Genomic DNA, 20,786 nt, shown 5'->3' with positions numbered 1-20,786 from the left:
CAAGTCTGACACATGCAACGCCCTAATTTACACATTCTTCAAGAGCAAAGGCCACATCATTAACATACCTTTAACTGGTCTTTTTCCTTCACTACAGAGTCCTTGCAAAATAATAAAATCACACCGACACACACACAGGCACACAAGGCATACCTTTAAAGTTCTGACTCATTCACGCTACACAGGTTTGAAAGGTCATACTGAACTGTTCCCTCAACCTCTTTTCTAAATTGATAAAATCCATGCATGTTTCTGAAATCCAAAATGACCAAGTCAGTCATATATTTTGAAAAAGCTGATTTTGCTAGCTGTACCAACAGGAACTTACAGGCAAACTGAAGTTTGGCTTCTCGGCTGACGATCGTCCCAAGCGAATTTGTTGCAAAGCACTGGTAACTTCCTGTGTCCCGGTTTCTGTTGGGGTTGATCACCACAAGATTTCCCCCACTCAGCTTATAACGATGTTCCATCGTCATATCGATATCGCTTCCATTCAGCTGCCACCTGCAAAACACGTGTCAACATTTTAAAAATGAAAAAAGCACTTGCAGACGGTGCCCTCGGGCTCAGCAATTAAAGACACTGCTTGTTGGGTTGGCATCACAATGCATGCTGGACTGGAGTGCTGGCCCCACTTCCCCTTCCAGCCTTCTGCTAAAGGCTCCAGAACCAGGGTCTCTGATATCCACCTGGGAGCCCCAGGAGTGTCCCTTAGCTCCTGGATCTGGCCTGGTCCAGCCCTGGCTGATGCAAGGATTTGAAAAAAAGAAAAGGCTGAAGGCATTCTCTCTTCTTTTCTTTTGCCTTTCAAAGAAAAATTTTTAAACGTATTTTAAAAATTATATGATATCACTCTTAAAGGAAAGGGCACACATACATTAATAGTACTATCTAAATGAGACTACATGTACCAACATGTGTATTCAAGAAAAAGGGAGGGTTCAAGTGAAGAAGAAAATTCAACCAAGTAGCATCCAGAAGTTAAAGACTCTTAAAAGACCATCTGGAAAATGTGCTTCTTCACTAAGGGAAAAATTAGGCCAGGTCTGCAAAGACCAAGACAAAGTAGGAAGTTGAGGCAATTATCTCCGCTACTTCTGGCCAATCGCACGCTGAGGATGAAGAGGGAGACAGTACATTTGTGTGATTTATTCAGACTGACTGGGCACATTTAATAAATTAATTGGATAAGTGCTCAACTATCCATTTCAATTTGTCTGGGTAAATATCTGCCCCCAAGGCCTTCTCCACTTTTCAGGCACAATCACAGTGCTATTTACAAAATGGTACACTGTGGTAAAAGATCCTAACCACCACCTAGGGGGTCTCTGAAAGAAAAGGCAATAACCCCAGAGCTGTATTTAACCGCGGGAAGCCAAAAGAAAAAAAGAAGAAAGAAGCTAGCTTTAAAACAAGAGCTTTGAAAGTTCGAAAAAAAAAAATCTAGAAGTTTTTAAACAGCAAGTATATCTGACATATCGAACTACACATATTGTTTTAAAGGCACAAGTTTATTTAAGCTTTGCTTATTTCAAAAGGAGAGAGAAGAAAGAGATTTGGCCAATGAACACAGCAACTGAATACGGGAGTAGCCAAAGTTAGGAGCTTAGAAATCAACCAGTTCTTTCATAGATTGGCCAAGCTCAACCACAACACCCACCATCTGTCACCTTCCAGTGTACAAAGCGGAAGGAGGCAGGAATCAAAAGCAGAGCTGGGAGCCCAGTTCAATAGTGCAGTGGTTAAAGTCCTCACCTTGCATGCCCGGGATCCCATATGGGCGCCGGTTCTAATCCCGGCAGCCCTGCTTCCCATCCAGCTCCCTGCTTGTGGCCTGGGAAAGCAGTCGAGGACGGCCCAAAGCCTTGGGACCCTGCACCCATGTGGGAGACCTGGAAGAGCTCCTGGATCCTGGCTTTGGATTGGCTCAGCTCCAGCCACTGTGGTCACTTGGGGAGTGAACGACTGGATGGAAGATCTTCCTTTCTGTCTCTCCTCCTCTCTGTATATCTGCCTTTCAATAAAAATAAATCAATCTTTAACAAAAAAGCAGAGCTGGAACTGAAACCCAGAATGGTGGGTATCTTAGAGGCAGCACAGTCACTGGGACAAACACCTGCTTCTAGATGGCAAACTCATTCCTCTCTCCCAAGCTCAGAAATACATCCATTGCATAAATTAAAGCGGTCACCTCTCAAACAGCTAAATTCTTACAATAAAATCACATTTCTGTAATTGTATTTTACCATACCTAACACTGGTGATCTCAGTGATGCATTACATGGATTTTGAGAAAACTGAGCCATGCACTGCCAATTTTACAGCTCAAGATTTGGATGAATTTTAAAATGTTCCCAAATTATTAATTAGCTTGAACAAGAGTACCACTCATTTGAGTTCTAGCTCAGAGTTCTCCATCAAATCCATGGGCTGTCAAGAATTCTTACAAATATGTAAAATATTTAGCCTGCACATATAACATACAACATGAAAGCCATAAAGAGATAAAAACATCACCTTCCATACAAGTGCATGAAGTTAAATGTAGTATCATGCAATTTTAGGAGTGGATGACCTCTTAACAATTTAAAAATAAAAAAAAATTTTAAAAATTAGTTTGATATCACTTATGAATTTTAAAATACAGATAGTAATATAAAATGCATACTAAATATGTTTTTAAGTGTATGGAAAATTTCTCATGGAGAGAGGGTGGATGTGTTATAGAGAACACACTAGAAAAATGTGTCACTTTGAGTTTAATTTCTTAGACTAAGTGGTGTCAAATGAATATTCACTACTATATGTTATTAAATATCTATACTATCTTTTATAGCTGAGAAACACACAAGGGAATCAGAATCACGAGGGAATACAATACAGGGAATAGCTAAACTTATAAGTTCAGTCCTTACTGCTCAAAGTAGTACTTCATTATTTGTTCATTTTGGAAATCTGTTTTCATTTTCTTTTATTCACATAAAAGTTTCCCAGGTCTAAAACAACATTTCTAACAAGAAAGGAAAATGCAATTAAGAGAAAAACTTGAGACCAAGACTCTCCTCTTAGGAACTTACAAGGACAAATTTTCTGGAGAAATAGAAAACTCTGTAACCTCTTTCTCATTTGTGGCTGATTGCTGCCGTTGCTTTTGTATGGTGTGATCTTTCCCAGGCAAAGTCATCCGGATGAACACTTTGGGTCATTTTCTCCTATTCCGCTGTTGAAGTTTTTAATGTTGAACCATGAGGACTTATGAACCTCCCCCTACATGTCACTCCTCCCAAAGGTCTAAACTTACAGAAACTCAGAAAAGAAAGGAACCTGCCCATCCACGAGCTATCTACCATGTGCTACTGATGCACAACACACCTGCAAAGTAGCATCAGCACCACCAAGAGCTACTGCCAATGAGGAATCTTGGCCTCATCCCACATCCACCAACTTAGAACACCTTAATGAGATCCCCAAAGGTTTTATATGCACCTCCAAAAATCATGGACTGCCCGCAATAGACACAGGCACAAATACTCCTCTTCAATCAGTCTCTCATCTTTGGCAACCCTGATTACCAATCCTTCCCACACCCCTTCCCTTTCTTCCTCTTAGCCAGTGGAAAAAGCACCTGTCAGGCACCTCCACATTGGGCAATATTCCAGACCCAAGCCGTCACGAAGCTTATACTTAGGTAGTTTTTCACCAGTTTCCCAGCTCCCACCACCAGTTTGTCCATGACTACCAAGTCATAGCTGGTCTTCCAAAGAACAGCATGATGGAAATTAATGGGGTCCAGAACCAAGCGCTCCCTAGCCTGTTATCTGGACTCATTTTCAACAACTTCTTGTCCTAGGGCACAATGCCTAAGTTTCCTCAAGCGAAGTATTTATCACTGAAGAGAAGAGGGTGCCATCTTCCCGATAAGGTCATTCCAAAGATTTATTCAGACAAAAGAAGCAAAACTCCCAGCTCAGTGCCTCCAGGCAGGTGTCTAACAAAATCTGGATGCCCTGGTAGGTGGCAGGTGACTCCAGCAAGGTGTGAACCTGACTGTTCACTTTGCTTCCCCTTTATTCCTTTCTCATGAAGCACCTGTTGATTACACACCACTTAACTCCAGGCAATGTTTTTGGTCATCTCTCATGGGAAACTGACTACCTTACACAGGCAGTACGTCTGCATTTGTGCCTACCTGCTCTTGGAAGTCAGTGACACGTGGGTTAAGGGACATGCTGGGCTTGACCTTTAAAGAATAAATCTGACAGGAAATCATGAGTGGGTGGGCTTGACTTTCAAGGTGTAAATAGTTTGTTAGTTACTAAATGACTAAATGCTTGAGGTGCGAAAAGCTCTCAATTAAAACGAGGGGAAAACATAGCACATTTCATACACTTTTCAATAAAAGGTTCTTGTGACAAAAGGAATGTGTTTTTTGATCCCTACAATACACCCTTTCTATAGGAAAATAAAAGAGCATTTCACCAAAGACTCAGAATGTTTTATGGCCTGACAAAGCAGGCCTGATTGTTTCACTCGAACTTTGTTGTTGTGTTTAACTGATGAATAATTGAGGCACTGTGGCTATACGAAAAAATTGTAAAGATACATAAATATACAGGAAAGCACTTCTTGCCAGTTCAGTAGCTGGAAAGATTTAAGAGATCATAAAGGAGGTGGGGAAACTACTTCATTTCCATAGGCACCTACAATCTGAAAGCCAGCATCCTAAATTTTGACTCTAGAATCAAATGCAAAAAATGTGTGGCTTTTATACATGTACTTTTCACTTCCTTTAGCATGGCCTTCCTTATATAACCATCTCTAGACTCTGTTGACATGAAAAAAGCAAAATCACTCCCTTTTAACTGTTTCTGCTCTAGTACAAGCATTGAATATCGGCCTTAGCAAACTCTTCAAAACCAAGAGGCACGTGAGATACCCTAACGAGTTATTTTTTTTAAAGACAATATAATTATTTTTCCTCTTCCTAACTCTGCTCGACATTGCGTGCAACTCATCCTCAGGGGATTTAAGGCTTCTCGATAGCTTATTAAGCATGGATGGTTTCTCCTTTGCTTGAAAGCGTGCAAACTGATAAGGGCAGTCTTCATTTAACCGGCTCTGATGTGTAAGTCATTCTGGACCTGCGCCTTCCACTGTGATTTTACTGTGAGAGTGTACCTATGTTCTCTAATAAAATATTCATATTGGGGTCTGATGTTTAACCATACTTTCTATTTTCATCTATCCAGATACATTCAAAAGAAGAAAACCCATATGAGGAGCTCCTTTTTCCATAAAATACATGACAAATTAATCCACAAATTAGACTCTGCCTTTGGTGAGAACAATATAATTGTTCAGGATGCATGACCACAATGCTTAGTATGAAGTGTGCCAGAAAAATGGTATATGAAGGCTATATAAATTTGGGAAACTTTTAGAAACACTACAGTTCAGTTGTGCACATTCATAATTCTTTATGGGCATCCTACATTCTCACTTGTTAGCCCAGAAGGCCCAGGGGGCAGGCAGAAAGCCTCTAGGTGGTGCTAAAAGTTCCTGCTGGGAATAGCCACCCCAATAGCCAACCAATCAGAAGACAACATCAAGCATCCTCATCACCACTACTTCAGGAGTGTGCGCCACTCAGTGCAGGTGCAACTTGAGCCTCCTGTGGACCTTAACTACCTTGAGGACCTATGAATCTCACCCGGGAGCAGATCTCAATAAACTTGGTTTTACCATCATTCTGGTCTCAGCAGTCCTGCTGTTTTGGTGCGTTTTTGTTTGTTTTGTTTTGTTTTGTTTTTATCTAACACCACTGAACTATGGTCTTTTTCAGTTTGCACTTTAACTCCTTACCTAGCAGAAAGGAGTATGTAAAGAAAGAGGGTAGCAGCATTATATTTCCAGAATTGTGTTTATGAATTACACTGAACCTGTTCTCTTTGTGCTAACATCACACTGACATGCAAATTGATGAGAAAAAGCTTCAGATTTCTACTTTGTAACAGGAAATTCTAAAGTTCACCAGCGAATCTCAATATCAGAAGGAAAACTTTTTGAAATACGGAAATGATTTCAAACTTCATAAAACACATTTGCATACTCAAATTCTATTCCACAAAGGTTTAATGCAGTGATCTAGGGCAAAAAAAGACAGCCCCGTGGCACTGGGTGCACCACACCTTGCCCTATAATCAGATAAAATGCACATTTTTCTCCAGAAACAGACGAACCTTGTAGCTTTAGCTTAGTGCTAAATGTCACAAGATTAATAAGCATCTTTGCATAATCATCGTGTTGTAACACTCTTGAACGATCTTATATGCTCGGTGTCAGCCTTTCGTACTCAGACGTTCCTTCTACATGAATTAGAATTTGGTGTCAGGCTCCCCAAATGTAGACTGTTTCATTATTCATAATTCACAAATCTACCGATTCTCAGTCAGTAAGCGCTCATCCCCAGCCAGTTCCTGAGGAAGTTCCTTGTAATCTGGCTTCTGGGCAGGTCACTTAGGGATTCAAAGTCAAGGGTTACCAGTCCCTTGGAGGCAATCGAAATTTCCCAGGCAGCAGGGACACGGAGTAGGCAGGTGCAGGACGAAACTGGGCCAAAGCTAACACAGCGGGGTGAAGGAGTCTATAGGAGATTTCCACCTGGAATGAACTTAGCACATTTCTTTTAAAAAGTCTCCATGACCTTGGGCTCATAGTTTTTGATTCTTTAACATATATCAGAAGGAGTCTGACATAGGAATTATCTTAAAACTCGTGGTTACTCCCTCACCTGATGAAAGCTTTAATTGTTCCTTTTAGGACATCAACTAAAAGCATTATTGCTTTGCCATAGAAAGACCAGGAACAAGTCTGAATATTTGTATGTCTGTATCAATACAAACTCATACAAATTGAATCTTATGAAAAGCCTAATCACAGAACTGAAAGGCATTTTTCGAAACTTGTCAGTTCTATTAGATAATAACTATTTCTTGTTTTAAAAATGTATTTATTTCTTTGCAAGGCAGAGGAACAGAAAGGGAAGGGACGGGGAGGAAGACAGAGAGAACCCTTCTTCATTGGTTCACTCCCCCACATGGCTGCAGAGACTGGGAGCTGGGTCAGTACAAAGCCAGGAGACAGGAACTCAATCCTAGTCTCCAGGATGGGTGTCGGGACAAAGTATTCAAGCTGTCATTGATGGCTTCCCAGTTTAATTACAAGGGAGTTGGATCAGAAGCAGGGCAGCCAGGACCTACAGTGGCACTTACAAAGAGGCCTAAGTCACAACGGTGGCTCCACGTGCTGTGTGGCAAGGCCAGCCAGAGGGTGATGACTGTTTCAATTACTGCTGAATCCTCACCAGCTGGATCATACTGGCACACGACTGGAGATCATCAAAGCTTCCAGTCCCACCTCTACCCAAGCCAAAAGCAACCTCCATAGAGCGCTCACTGAGCTCATCTCTGCTGTGAATACACCATCTCAAAGAAGGCGGAACTGATGCGTCATTATTTTCAATTACTTTGCCATTTATTACCTGTTTATCACACTAATTGTTACCTGACACGGCAACCTTGTATGCAACACATTACTAGTATGGAAAAACAATAATGAATGCAGAAACACAGTCTGTTAGCAGAAAAGTCATCCAGCTCTAAACTCAGTCTTTCACTCGAACTCGATAACAATGTCAGAAAAAGTGACATTCTAAAACTGAAACTAACAAAACTGAAACTAAATCAGAAGACTTCTAGTTGTTTCAAAAACAATCTCAAGACTTAATACACTTGACAATCACCAGCAGCGTTACTGTCCTTCACAACATCTACCATCTAGGTAAAACTTGACCAAGAACGTGGAAATAGACAATATTCTGCAGAAAAAAAAAATGCGAAGTTTTAGAGTTCAGTATAAAAAAGCAAAAGGAACAAAACAACTGAGTTTAAAAAAAATTGGGGGTGCTGCAATGGCTAAGAGAAATATGCCGAGCTAAACACTTGTTTTAAATTAACAGGCAATACTTTATTTGGGGGTTGACAGGAAAATTAGGAATTTAATCACAGAAGCAATTTGTGGTTTTAGATTCGGCTTTCAAGTTAATAAGCAAATGCATTTGTGTTCAAATGCAATGTTTGTTAATATGTTTACTGAAGTGATCAGAATAATTGCAGCCCTGGAAAGAATGAATGTTGAATTTGCATATTCAATACTTCATCCAAAAATAGCTAGTTAGTCTTCAGCAATAATTGCTGATGATACAGATGAGTTAAGTTGCGGATGCGGTGTTTTTTAAAAAATTAAGTTTCTAAAAAATTTTTTGACACAGATTCTCATTTTTCACTCATTGATAAATTTGAGACATACATATGTACAAATAAAATCCGAGATTAGAGCTACACTAGGATGTAAAAAGTTCACAGAGTTATAGCCTACGGCAAATCCATCAGGGGCTGTGCTAAAATTATTCCAAGTGACTAGCAGCCTTCTTGGAGACCTGTGCTATGACTGCCTGATTGCCTTCCCTACATCTGACAGTGATTGCTTCCAGGTCCTGTGCTGAGGCTACTCAACACATGACATGCTATGGCCAATCAGAACATTCCAAGTCTCCAGCCTTTGTGATTGGTTGAGCAGGTGAACATAAACTAGTGTATGTAACTTGGGTTTGATCAGTGTATACCACTCCTCCTGATTGATCCCCTGCCCTACCCCCACTCCCCCAAAAAGAAAAGACAAAATCTAAAAAACACAAGAAGGTAGAACAGAAAAAGGCACGATTTCTCTTGTCATCCCAACACCATCAATGCTGAAAATCCAACCTTCACATTTCTGCCGGGTGTTGCGTCACGACACTATTAGCTTCGGTTTTATTTTTCTGACATCATTCCAGACATCTGACGTCACCAACAGGAAAGATGCCATTTTCCCCAGGTTGATGTAATAATGAAGATATGAGGCAGTCTGGATCTTTGCCATCCCATGGCAATCAGTGGTCACACGGAGCCAAGAGAACTCAATCCAAACAAGCACATCCGATCGGGGCAGCAGTGGCTGTACAGGTTAGCAAGCTGTCTGTGATGCCTGCATCCCCTATAAAAGGGATCCTATTCTACATCACTGGCTCTGTGACAGCTTCCTGCTGATGGGCACCATGGAAGGCAGGAAGTGACAGCTCAAGCCATCGCTCCAGTTACAAGTCCTGAATTGACGTCTGTGTCCCTGGAATCAGCCTGGACCAGCTTTGGCTGAAATGGACATGGTGAAGTGGACCAGTAGACTGACTCAGTCAGTCTCTCTCTCTGCCAGATTCCTCTGCCTTTCGATTGCATAAACAAATCTTAAAACACTACCACTCTCCTGCAGAATAAATTATTTATCACTCAGCGATTCTTTAAGTCATTCACGAGTTCTAAAAGGTGACGTGGTTCAAGATCCCACTGAATTCTTCACACCTGTTGGCTTCGTTCAGTTCTTCATTCAGGACACAAGCCGAGCAGTCAGTACTGCTAGGTATCTGTGATGCAAGCATGGCAATGCACTGTCTGCATCCTTCAATGAGTCACAGCAGATGTAACCAGTCAACATTCTACTTACAGTTAGATTGGTTGGAGTACAAGGGACAGGCCCATGGCTGGAGTGTGAAATCCAGGGCTCAGGACACCAGGAAGGCTTCCCGTAAGAAGCAGCAGCACCACGGTCAACTAGGAACTGTCCTGGAAGAACTGCCATCTGCCTCGCCTGCCTCAGGAACCACACACATGGTTGATTCGTCTTTTACATTCATTCCACCTATGTGGACATAACCTTGCTCTCAGGGCCAGATTATAGATATTGGACCAGTACCCAAAAGCTGGAGATGGAGTCTGGCGTGGTGGCCTAGTGGCTAAAGTCCTCACCTTGAACGCGCCAGGATCCCATATAGGTGCCGGTTCTAATCCTGGCGGCCCTGCTTCCCATCCAGCTCCCTGCTTGCGGCCTGGGAAAGCAGTAAACGAGGGGCCAAAGCCTTGGGACCCTGCACCCACGTGGAAGATTTAGAAGAAGCTCCAGATTTCAGATTGGCTCAGCTTTGGCCATTGTGGCCACTTGAGGAGTGAACCATCGGATGGAAGATCTTCCTCTCTGTCTCTCCTCCTCTCTGTGTGTTTGACTTTGAAATAAAATAAATCTTAAAAAAAAAAAAAAAAGGAGACAGAAGGCCTGGCGTGGTGGCATAGCGGCTAAAGTCCTCACCTTGAACAAGCCAGGATCCCATATGGGTACCAGTTCCAATCCTGGCAGCCCTGCTTCCCATCCAGCTCCCTGCTTGTGGCCTGGGAAAGCAGTCGAGGATGGCCCAAAGCCTTGGGACCCTGCACCTGTGTGGGAGACCCAGAGGAGGAAGTTCCTGGATCCTGGCTTAGGCTCGGTGCAGCACCGGCTGTTGTGGTCACTTGGGGAGCAAATCTTTGCATGGAAGATCTTCCTCTCTGTCTCTCTTGCTTTCTGTATATCTGACTTTGCAATAATAACAAATAAATCTTTAAAAAAAAAAGCTGGAGACAGCAGGAGGCTGCAACGATTGGAGGTTTGGGGTGAACACAGGAGTTTAGGCTCAGAAATCTGGAAAAAAAGATTATCTTTCTTTTGTTAATTTTTTGTCACTGACTTTTATTTTTCCAAACTATGCCATGGTAAAACATGACAAAGAGCACTCGTGTGGAACATTTGCCTTTAACATATTACAAGTTAATCAAGTGCATACCATAATAGAGTTTGCGGAATACAGAATTCTCATGATTTCAGTATCAATGCAACAGGAAGCTGAGAATAGACTCAGAGAGGAGTTTACAAAACGGCATTACAAAAAGACAGGGCTTGGCAGTAAAAACCTCAGCGCAGACGCAGGGCTGTGTGCTGCGGGAAAGCACCTCGCTGCCGTAGGTCTTCGGTGCGGCCAAACTCCAAGACCAGCCCTCCAAAGAAGATGAAGGCGTTCTGCCAAAACACAGTGATCCCAGGGTACAGTGCGGGTATTTCTTTTGCCACATAACCTCCAAAGAGGATCTACAAGGAGGCAATCAGCTAGCCAAAGGTCAACATGAAACCAATGAAGCTCCAGATGCAGGCACCTGTTCGACCCAGACCACCCCCACTGTCCATCTGATACTGCATTGATCATGAGGAAGGCAATGGTTGTTATCACACCACACGCATGACAGGAGTGGTTGAGTATTTCCTTAGAGGCATTCATCACCATGGCTTCTAGGACAACCCACCAGCTTGTATAAAACAGCTCCCCAGCAGCGATGCAGGCAATAGAGTTGCTCTTCGCTCCCCAGTCAGCACATTCCAAGCATCTCATGCCTTCTAGAAAGCCCGACATCTTTTCAGGTCACTTCAAACACACAACTGGAGATCCTGCACAGCTCGCTTTACTCCTGACTCATGTTTGTCCGGCCTGACCTGCAGCTGCAGGGGCTCCAGAGTCTGCGGTCCCACCACGCACTGCACCCCGCATCAAGATGATCTTTCTTTAAAACCCAAGATAATTTAGAAGAACATTAATTCTTATTTAACTTGGAGCATATCAATGGTATCATAGGACACATGAAAAGTACGTGTTTTTAAGGTCCACAAATCACTATAATCAAAATTGTACTTAACAAATATGCATCACAATAGTAGGTGATATATTATTATATAAAATACAATAAATAATGTATATCCAGGTATATGATCTGCTGTGCTATCTATGTATACCAGCTGTACCGCATGCTATTTTTATAGCATATATATATATATATATACATACACATACACACACACACACATATATATATGCGCCAGGTGTGCCACATATGCTATGTGGTATAGTGTGTGTGTGTATACCAGGTATATCATATGCTATGTGGTATAGCATATATATATATGTATATATGCACACACACCACGTATACCATGTGCTATATGGTACAGCATATACATACATGTTTTATGTCAGGTGTGTCACATGCTATGTTGTATAGTGTATATATGTATGTTAAGTGTGTCATATGCTATGTGGTATAGTATATTTTATGCCAGGCATGCCATATTCTTTGTGGTATACAAGTAGTATACCTATTTTCTATAAAGGGAGTATAAGTAGCACATATAATTTGTAGTTGACACATAGTAAACATTTAATCAAATATAGTGCCATATATAGTACTATGATCACACTATGTGTTACCCTCACTATATGGCATTTAAAGACCAAACATAAACTGACAGTTCCCTTGCTTCCACCCACTAATGTTGAGTAGAAATTAATCATTTTACTTTCCTTTCTTATACTAAATGTGTTTAGTTGACTTCCAGCAAATTAAACAGGTTCAGCATATGCCACTGCCTGTTAGAAAAAGGAAACCATGGAAGAACTCCTAGCTTGCAATGATATTTTGCCCAGAAAATGTGCATGCCAGATTCTTCAGGCAGTTAGCCTAGTAGCTAAGACACCTACATCTCACAACCAAGGACCTAAGTTCGATTCCCAGCCCAAGATCCTATTTCCATCTTCCCGCCAAGCTGTGATGGCTCAGGAGGGAAACCTGGCTTGAGCTTCAGCTCTTTGTTTTGAGCTAGCCAATCCCTGGTCCATGCAGGCATCTGGTGAGTAAACTAGCAAGTAGGAGCTCCTTGTGTGTCTGCGTGCATCTTTCTGTCGCCCTTCTTCCCAAAGAGATCGGTAAATAGAACACACAGATGGGGCCTTCTCCAGCCAGTTCACTTGTTCAACAGAGTTGCAAGAGAACGTGATAATCTGGTCATTTCTTTGTGGAGAGAAAACAATGGAAGACTTTTTTACATGGATAAGAATTGTTGATAAGAAGGTCTGTGTTGCAGTGTTGTCCAAGAAAATTTTCTACAAGTGCTGGTATTTCATCTGTGCCTTCCAACACTGTCGTGACCATGGGGTCACTGAGCACTTGAAAGGAAGCAGCAACAATTGAGAAACTACATTCCTAATCCAATTGATTTAAATGGCAGGAGCCATATGTGGCTAGCTCTTGCCTACCAACTTGAACCATAAGGTTCCAACTTGGTAGCCAGGCTCTGGCTGGAAGACCCAAAACCTATACATGCGGTGGTCAGCTTTAAGATTTATTTTCTTTGGCCTACTTTACCTACAAAAGCAAAGCAGACTGTAAACTAAAATCAGAGATTTGGAAGACAAAACATCTGAATTCTAGGATTCTGAGAAGCAGGTGTGACCACCTGACAGAATCATGGCAGGAACTCTGAGGCTGATCATTCATTTTTTAGAACATATGCACATTAGGCAGGCCCACCCTTGCAGTTTGGCTGCTTGCCTGGTCTTTAGTAATACTCAAGGAGTCTTTATTTTAGCTCCAAGACGTGTCCCCCTTAAAAGTAGGCTGGCATTGGCAGCCATAGCCAAGTGAACCTTTCTCCAACAAGACTTCTTTGAACAAAGGCAGGAAGTCTCAGAATCCACACAAAGTAGGGAAATCTCTCCCACTTAAGGAAGTACTAACACTTCCTGAGGGCAACCCCTTTCAGCATCAACAGCAATTCCAAAGAGACTGAGCACTCATTAACCTTTCAATATAAGGCTTGGGGGCTGAGACAGTGAAATGCAAGAGAAAGTAGAATTCTCAATTAAACCCTGAGACAAGTAACTTCTCGTGAGAATTTCTGAACCTTTGGATTTCTAACATGGCCAAATAACAGTTCTTTTTACCCAATGGGGAAAATAACAAAGATGAAATCTCTCATCAGACAGGTTTGCCTCCGTGAACCAATCAGCCTCTAAGCTTTCAAAGAACATTCTTTCCTATTCTGTGTTCTGAACCTTTAAAAACAAGTGGTTTCACATGACTTCCTAAGCTTCCTCATTGGCCAGCTAAGTATATTTCCATCTACTTATCTAACTGTCCAAAATCCGTTTATTAAAAAAAAAAAAGGAAATTTCAGAGTTAGAGAGGGGTGGTTCAACTCTACTGGTTCTCTACCCACACACTGACAAGGACCATGTGGAGGTCAAGAGACAGGAACACAATCATTGTCTCTGACAAGAAGCCCACCACTGGGGCCATCATCCCTGCCTGCAGGCATCTGCCTGACCCGACATAGGTACTGAATCCAGCTATGCTGCTGCCGGATGCAGACATTAAAACCAGTGTTTTAACCGTTAGTCCAAACACTGTCCCCACCGTGTCATCTTTGTTATTACATATTTATGCAATTGACCTGTATAGTGAAGACGGAGAAAGGGAAGGAGGAGGAGGAGGAGGAAGAAAAAACGAAGTAGAAGAAGGAAAAGAGGAAGCAATAGCAGCAAGCTTACTTTCTTCTGGGTTACTTAAAAGATACAGAGCAACAGTGTCTAGCTGACCATGACAGCTGCGGGGAAAAAAATCAGTCCAACAGTGAAGGGTCCAGCTAAACACATACAGTTGTGTAGGCAACCCCATTACTCTAAACTGCATTTACTTCATTCCAACAATCCAGTCATCACACAGCTACACTAAGTAAAAAGTTAGTGTTGCAGGAAAGTGTAATATTTTTCCAGTGCAAAGACCTGTTTTTGTACTTCTCAGGATTTCAATTTTACAAACATTTGGTATAAGTGATATTTTCTGTTAGTAATCCTAACTTTAGTACATCTTTAAAGCTATAATCAAAGTCTCTACTACGTGTGCCGCAAATCAAATATTTTGAAACAATACCCAGCATATTGAATGTTTTCACTTATCTCACTTAAGAGTAATAAATCAAGTAAGTCACACTTCTCTGTTGCAGATTTAATGTCAAGTGTAACGTGTCAATGCCAGGTGGATCCTGCCACAATATAAGAGTCACCGCACTGATAGCGAAAACACCACATCAACATTTGATACATGCTATCACAATATTTAAATACAGGTTCATAATTATAATAATGACCTTGTGCACAGAAACATCGACAAACTCCCCCACAAATAAAATCAAAAAAGGATATTTGTGCATTTCTGAGTCCCAGACATCTGGCTATTTGATAAAGCTATCCCAACATAATAAATCTATTCTTTTAGAAATATTTTCCTATATGATTAAATCCTATATCCTGGCAATATTTCAGCTGAACCCACTTTTCAGCAAATTATTCATAAATGCCAGAAAATATAACTTTACTGACATCAAAACAGCCCATACATGAGTCATTCGCAGGATTCTTTATCATATTTACAGCCATGTTCATTGAAAAAAGAAATCCTCTATCTCATAGAGAATTGAACAGATGCATTTAAAAGATAACCGATCGCCATAAAAACACCGGAAACAACATTTCTATGACACTGTCTTGTTAAATGAACTGTTTATATTTCTCCAAAAAAAGAAATATTTCCAGATGTTGCATGTGCTTCTAACGGAATTAACTCATCAATTAAAGTTTTTAATTATTTTAAGTCTGCCATCCTTTCCTTATTTAGTTAAGAAGTAAAGGCAGAGTAAAAGGTTTTTCTCTCTCTCTTCTACCTTTTTTTTTGTTCTTTATTTTTATTTATTTGAAAAACAGACAAAAGGTGGTACTGATAGGGAGAGAAAGAGAGAGAAAAGAAATTCTCTCATCTGTTGATGCCCACAACAGGCAGTGTTAAGCCATACTGAATCCAGGGGCCAGGACCTGAATTCAAATTTCTCATATAGGTGTCAGGGACCTAACTACCTGAGCTACCACTTGTGTACCGGATAGACTTAACGGGAAGCTGGGATGGAAAGCAGAACTAGGACCCTCAACCTAGGCACTCCGGTAAGAAATGGGAATAGCCTAAGAGGCTCAAACACTCCTCTCTCAAACACCTGTCAGTTTTGATCCGTAACCTGAAACCACAATGCTTATTTCATTGAAAGAACACAGCAAGCAATCAATAAGTCTATTGTCAAAAACAGTTCAAAGAAAATGACCTTAGTTCCTTCTACATGTAGAGGATGAGTAAATCTACCTTGTACCCAAATTCTAACTCAATTGAACAGGCACAACTGGCTTCTACTGTTTGTGTGGTTTGAAAGAACATAACAGGTCAGTAAGATCAGAATCAGTACTCTAAACATTTAGTTTCCTTAATATGGAGTTAAGTTTGCTTGCTCTGCAGGTTCTAAGGAAGTTTTTGCCAACAAAGGCAGAGTGTAAACAGCTTTTGAAGTGGACGCTCCCAGCACTTGGAAGAACACACTGTTTGGAAGGTGCCTTGAGCATTTCCTTGAAGCCACTTGCATGAGAGCAGAATGTGTTATTTATAAATATTTCATCTCTTCATTAAAGTGGGTCCCCTGAGCACCCTGAAAAGTGACACTGTTAATCTTGTGTGACTGAACCAAGTAAATATCCATCCCATCCAAACAGTCAACATGATCTCCAAATTATTCCTGGTTTTATCTTACGAGGATAGGGGCTAAGATTTATTTTCTTTTGTTTTTTCCTTATGCATTTTGTCATCTTTGCAGATTTTCTTTCAGAAGGTATCATTTTCATAATGACAAGAGATAGAATTTAGCATGATTAAAAACAAAAAACCACCTAGTATGCGACACAGGCTTTCTTCAAAAATGACTTCCGTAGGAATCCATTCTATTCCAATGTAGTTAATGGCCCTTCCGACACACACCAGTGAAATGGCAGAGGAAGACAGAGGAACATGGAAGCATACTACTTCACCTAGGACCTCAAATTACCTTTCGCATACACTTAATTTCTTTTCCAAGATGGATGTATTCTACATGACTGTGCAAAACTACAATTATAGATTCTGTTGCACTATAAATCAATGAGAAGACATTGCTTCGTCACAGAATTTTATCATTCCTTAAATTTAGAACTCCTACTATACAGTAGTTAACCAATCAACATATGCTGTATGGATTCAAATGTTCTTAGATCAACTGAAGATATCATATCATTATAGATTAACGTGTTATAAATATACCAGAGCAAAAAGTGAATCAACTCAATCGTTTTAGTTTGAATTTTCCAACTTTTCACTGTACCTGTAATGAGGTGAAGGGTTGCCTCTCGCTTCACAAGTTAAGGTTACTTTTTTATCTTCTGAACCAACAGGAAAGATGCTGTTGCTGGGCTCTTTGATAAACACGGGGCCTTGTAGGAGCAGCTCCCCTGCACAGGTGGGAGACATCCAAAAAAATAATAAGTAAGTAAGTAACAAACAAGCAGACTGAACAATGCAAGCCACTAAGGTTCATTCTTAAAAAAAAAAAAAAAAAAACCTGGAAAACAAACAAAAACCCATGTATTGCTCCATAAAGCAAGGTCCTCTGTAGGCACTGTTTTTTCCAGCACTATTGCTAGTGTATCAATCCCAACAGCTTAGGGATGCCTCTTAACAAAGGAAATCGGTACAGAAAAAAAAAGTTAAGCAAACTGTGAATAAAATTATAAAGGAATCACTTTGCATAACAATAGACAATAGGTGAGTATTCACAGGGGAATAAACAATTACAGTTTATTGAAAAGTCTTTTTCAATCACAGGCCTCTTGAAGAAACTAAAGCCCAACTTAAACCAGTTGAGCACTTGATTGGGACTCTCTCATAAAGACAGCTGAGCATTTATATTTCACAGCTGGCAATGTTATTCTGCCATCTTGGTGGAATTTCTGTTTTACCACTAGCAAGTTGAAGGCCACCACCTTGAACAGGTGTCTATTAAACAAGGTTTCAGACTTTGGTAAAGGGAACCTGAACATGTGCTGAAGTCAATTTTTAGTTGCACGCAACAAATTCTCTCTTTGCACTAAGACTTTGAAAAAGAAGGACACAGGGCCCTCACCAAATGCTTACTCTGGGACAGCTGTAATAGTTAATGTCCACAATGTTTCAGAAAAGATATTGACAGAAAAAAAAGGGAGGACGGGGGCTCTTCCCAATCATGCAATACACGCTTAGCTTTCTAAGGCATCTCCACTGAAACAAAAGGATGAACAGATAGCCTGAGACAAAAGGCCACCCACGAGCAACTAGACAGAGCAAACAAGACCTTTTGCAGCAGCCAAAACAAAGGGCTGATGTCTTGGTACCTCCAATAGCAGTAACACAAGAGAATATGCATTGTATCAACAAAAAGTGTAAAACGGAAGCACAATCATTGAAAGAATCATTGAAAAGAGCTACAGCAGAACTGCCCAGGGAATCCTATGTGGATACACGTACTCATGAATCCCTCCAGTGTTCTGCAAAGCAGGTACAAGAGCAAGGCTGAGCCCAAGGATGGTGATGTCAGTGGGTTTGCACAGTGACTCAGAATGCCCAACACATTCCAGATGATTGACTCTACAGTTCCTGCAGGGACACCCTCTTGGCCTTTGGCATAAACTGCCTGGGCCTTGCCTTAGGTCTGGGAGGTAGTCTGTCTCATAGCAGATAGGGCTGTCTATATTTAGGGTGGGGTGGGGAAAATTGACCATGAAATTACAAGTAGTGGGTTCGGTCAACCCTACCAGCTGACCTGAAGACAGAGCTCAGCTACTTTAAATATTCGTTTGCAAATACTTGTATATGGGGGTAAATTTTTCATTAACATTTTTCTAGCATAGTAACTTCCAATTTATTTTGGGGTGACTTTTGTATTCATTCATGGGATGACAGAGCATCATCTTTCACACAAAGTGTCTGATGTGCCCAAGCCATGAAAGCAATCAGATACTAACGTAACTGCATGAATTTGGAAATAAAAGCTGGGAACAGAAATCAAAAAAGGCAAAGATAAGCAGAAGGTTTAAGTAACAAAGAAGGTGCTTAAAAAACTTTTTCTAGAGTGCCCATGATAAAAACTCCAATGTCAGGTCCAGTGCGATGGCTCAAGTGACTAAATGCTCGCCAATATGAACCCAGGAGCCAGGAGACTCTCTGGGTCTCTCACACAGGTGCAAGGTCCCAAGGCTTTCAGACATGCTCTGATGCTTTCCCAGGGCATAAGCAGGGAGGCGGAATGGAAGTGGAGCAGCCAGAATATGAACCAGCATCCATATGGATCACAGCAATTGCAAGGGAAGGATTTGCCAATTGAGCCATCGTGTCAAACCCTAGACTGGGTTCCTGCTTTTCAATTCTGAGGCCGAGTTGACTGTCACATTTGAAGTCACACATCTGCAGCTCTTACTTCTTTTGGTCATTCAGGCAGAGTTGAGCGTGTTACCTTCTCAGCTTCCAAAGGCCGCCCTCCTCCATCTACAATCGTTCTTCGCACACTTGCGACAGCACATGGAGCACTTGGTTATCTTACTTAAGTCCCTATTAAAAATCCCGTAAAGGTGTAAGAGTACAACAGTTCATTTGGGATGTGCCTGCGATCCACTCTCAGCTCTGCTCCCAATTCCAGCTTTCTGCTAATGTGCTCCTTAGGAGGCGACAGGTGATGGTAGCTGTATCCCTCCGAACCACGTGGGTGACCTGCATCGAGTCCCAGCTCTTGGCCTTGGACCTGGTCCAGTCATAGGTGCTACGGGCATTTGGGGAATGAAGCAGTAGATGAATAGTAATCTATTGTCTATCTATGACTTTCTCTGTTTCTGTCTCCTTTTCTTCTGCCTTTTGAATAAATAAATTAAAACTTTAAAATCAAAAGAAAACAAAACACTGTCTAGATTGAAAATCTCCCACCCCAAAATTCTTGGGACCATAAGTGTTTGGGATTTCAAACGTTTCTCGCGTTGGAGTATTAGTACATTTTATATACAATGAAATATCTTGGTAATGAGACCCCGGTCTAAATACAACATCCACTTCTGTTTTACATACACTTTATACACAGAAACCGTGTTAGATTCTGTATATTTTACTGTAGCTTCATTATGACTATGACCTGGCACATGAGGGCAGATGTAGAATTTGCTATTTGAGGTGCCCCAAGTTTTGAAATTTGAAATCTACCAGATTTTGCATTAGGGGTACATGTATATGTACTAGCTGTTAGCTTATAATTCATTGTTATATAACCAGCTCCTAAAAACCAGTACCTACTCAACAGCAAAATTTGTTAGAGTGAAACGGCGGTCCCACAGAACGGTCACCTCTTTACCCTGTCCTAGCAAATGGGGCTCCCAGGCAGGTGGTTGCTGTCCTATGTCGGAAAGGCACCTGGGGTGCACAACTGTGAGCAAACCCTGGGGTGTCGGTGGCAAGGCTGGTCAGCAACCTACGTTAAAAGCCAAAACAATCTTCTGCTCCGTAGTCAGACGAGCCAATCCCAAAAGGTTAGATACCACATGTTTGCCTTAATTTAAGATGATATGATGTTATATAAAACACGTTATGTTATGTATGTTATGTTATATGTTGTGTATAAACAAAAATTGAAATGTCAATGAGGTGGTCACAGAATGTGGTTAAGAACTCGCATTTATTTTTAACATATTGGTTACTCAATACTACGTCAATTCCATAACGATGTAAATTGTTGCTGATGGTATGTTGGAGCTTTTAATTGATCGGGATGATACTCTGTGGGCTCTGCCTTCAAACGAGAGAGGGTCTTCCTAAGAAGCCATTGAACTTGACTAGACAATAAGATGCTGGACTCTATGTTTGGTATATGCTTGCAATGAGGGAATCTCAACGGAACTTGAACTGTGGTTATGCAACAAGGTGGAAGAATCCACCATGGTGGGAGGGTTTGGGGAGGGGTGGGGAGAACCCAAGTACCTATGAAACTGTGTCACATAATACAATGTAATTAATGAATAAATTAAAAAAAAACCAAAACAAAAAAATTCTCACCATGACTTCCTCTGAGGTGGTCTTACT

General features: G+C 41.2%; 1 protein-coding gene and 1 pseudogene across 1 annotated transcript in view; both read right to left on the bottom strand.

Annotated features, from left to right (window-relative positions):
- The window catches only part of CNTN3 (contactin 3), a 283,223-nt gene that overhangs the window by 229,247 nt on the left and 33,190 nt on the right, over positions 1-20,786 (bottom strand). Inside the window, exons 2-3 of the mRNA XM_004581629.3 lie at positions 17,017-17,143; positions 329-504 (exon numbers count right to left, since the gene is read on the bottom strand). Of these exons, the coding sequence (XP_004581686.2) occupies positions 329-504; positions 17,017-17,143 (303 nt within the window). The remainder of the gene's footprint in view (positions 1-328; positions 505-17,016; positions 17,144-20,786) is intronic.
- Positions 10,876-11,368, bottom strand: LOC105941605 (transmembrane protein 50A-like; annotated as a pseudogene).

This window comes from Ochotona princeps, chromosome 21, assembly GCF_030435755.1.
Source record: "Ochotona princeps isolate mOchPri1 chromosome 21, mOchPri1.hap1, whole genome shotgun sequence".
Classification (NCBI taxonomy): domain Eukaryota; kingdom Metazoa; phylum Chordata; class Mammalia; order Lagomorpha; family Ochotonidae; genus Ochotona; species Ochotona princeps.
Note: the sequence above shows the minus strand (reverse complement) of the source record. Positions and strands in the feature narration are given on the sequence as shown.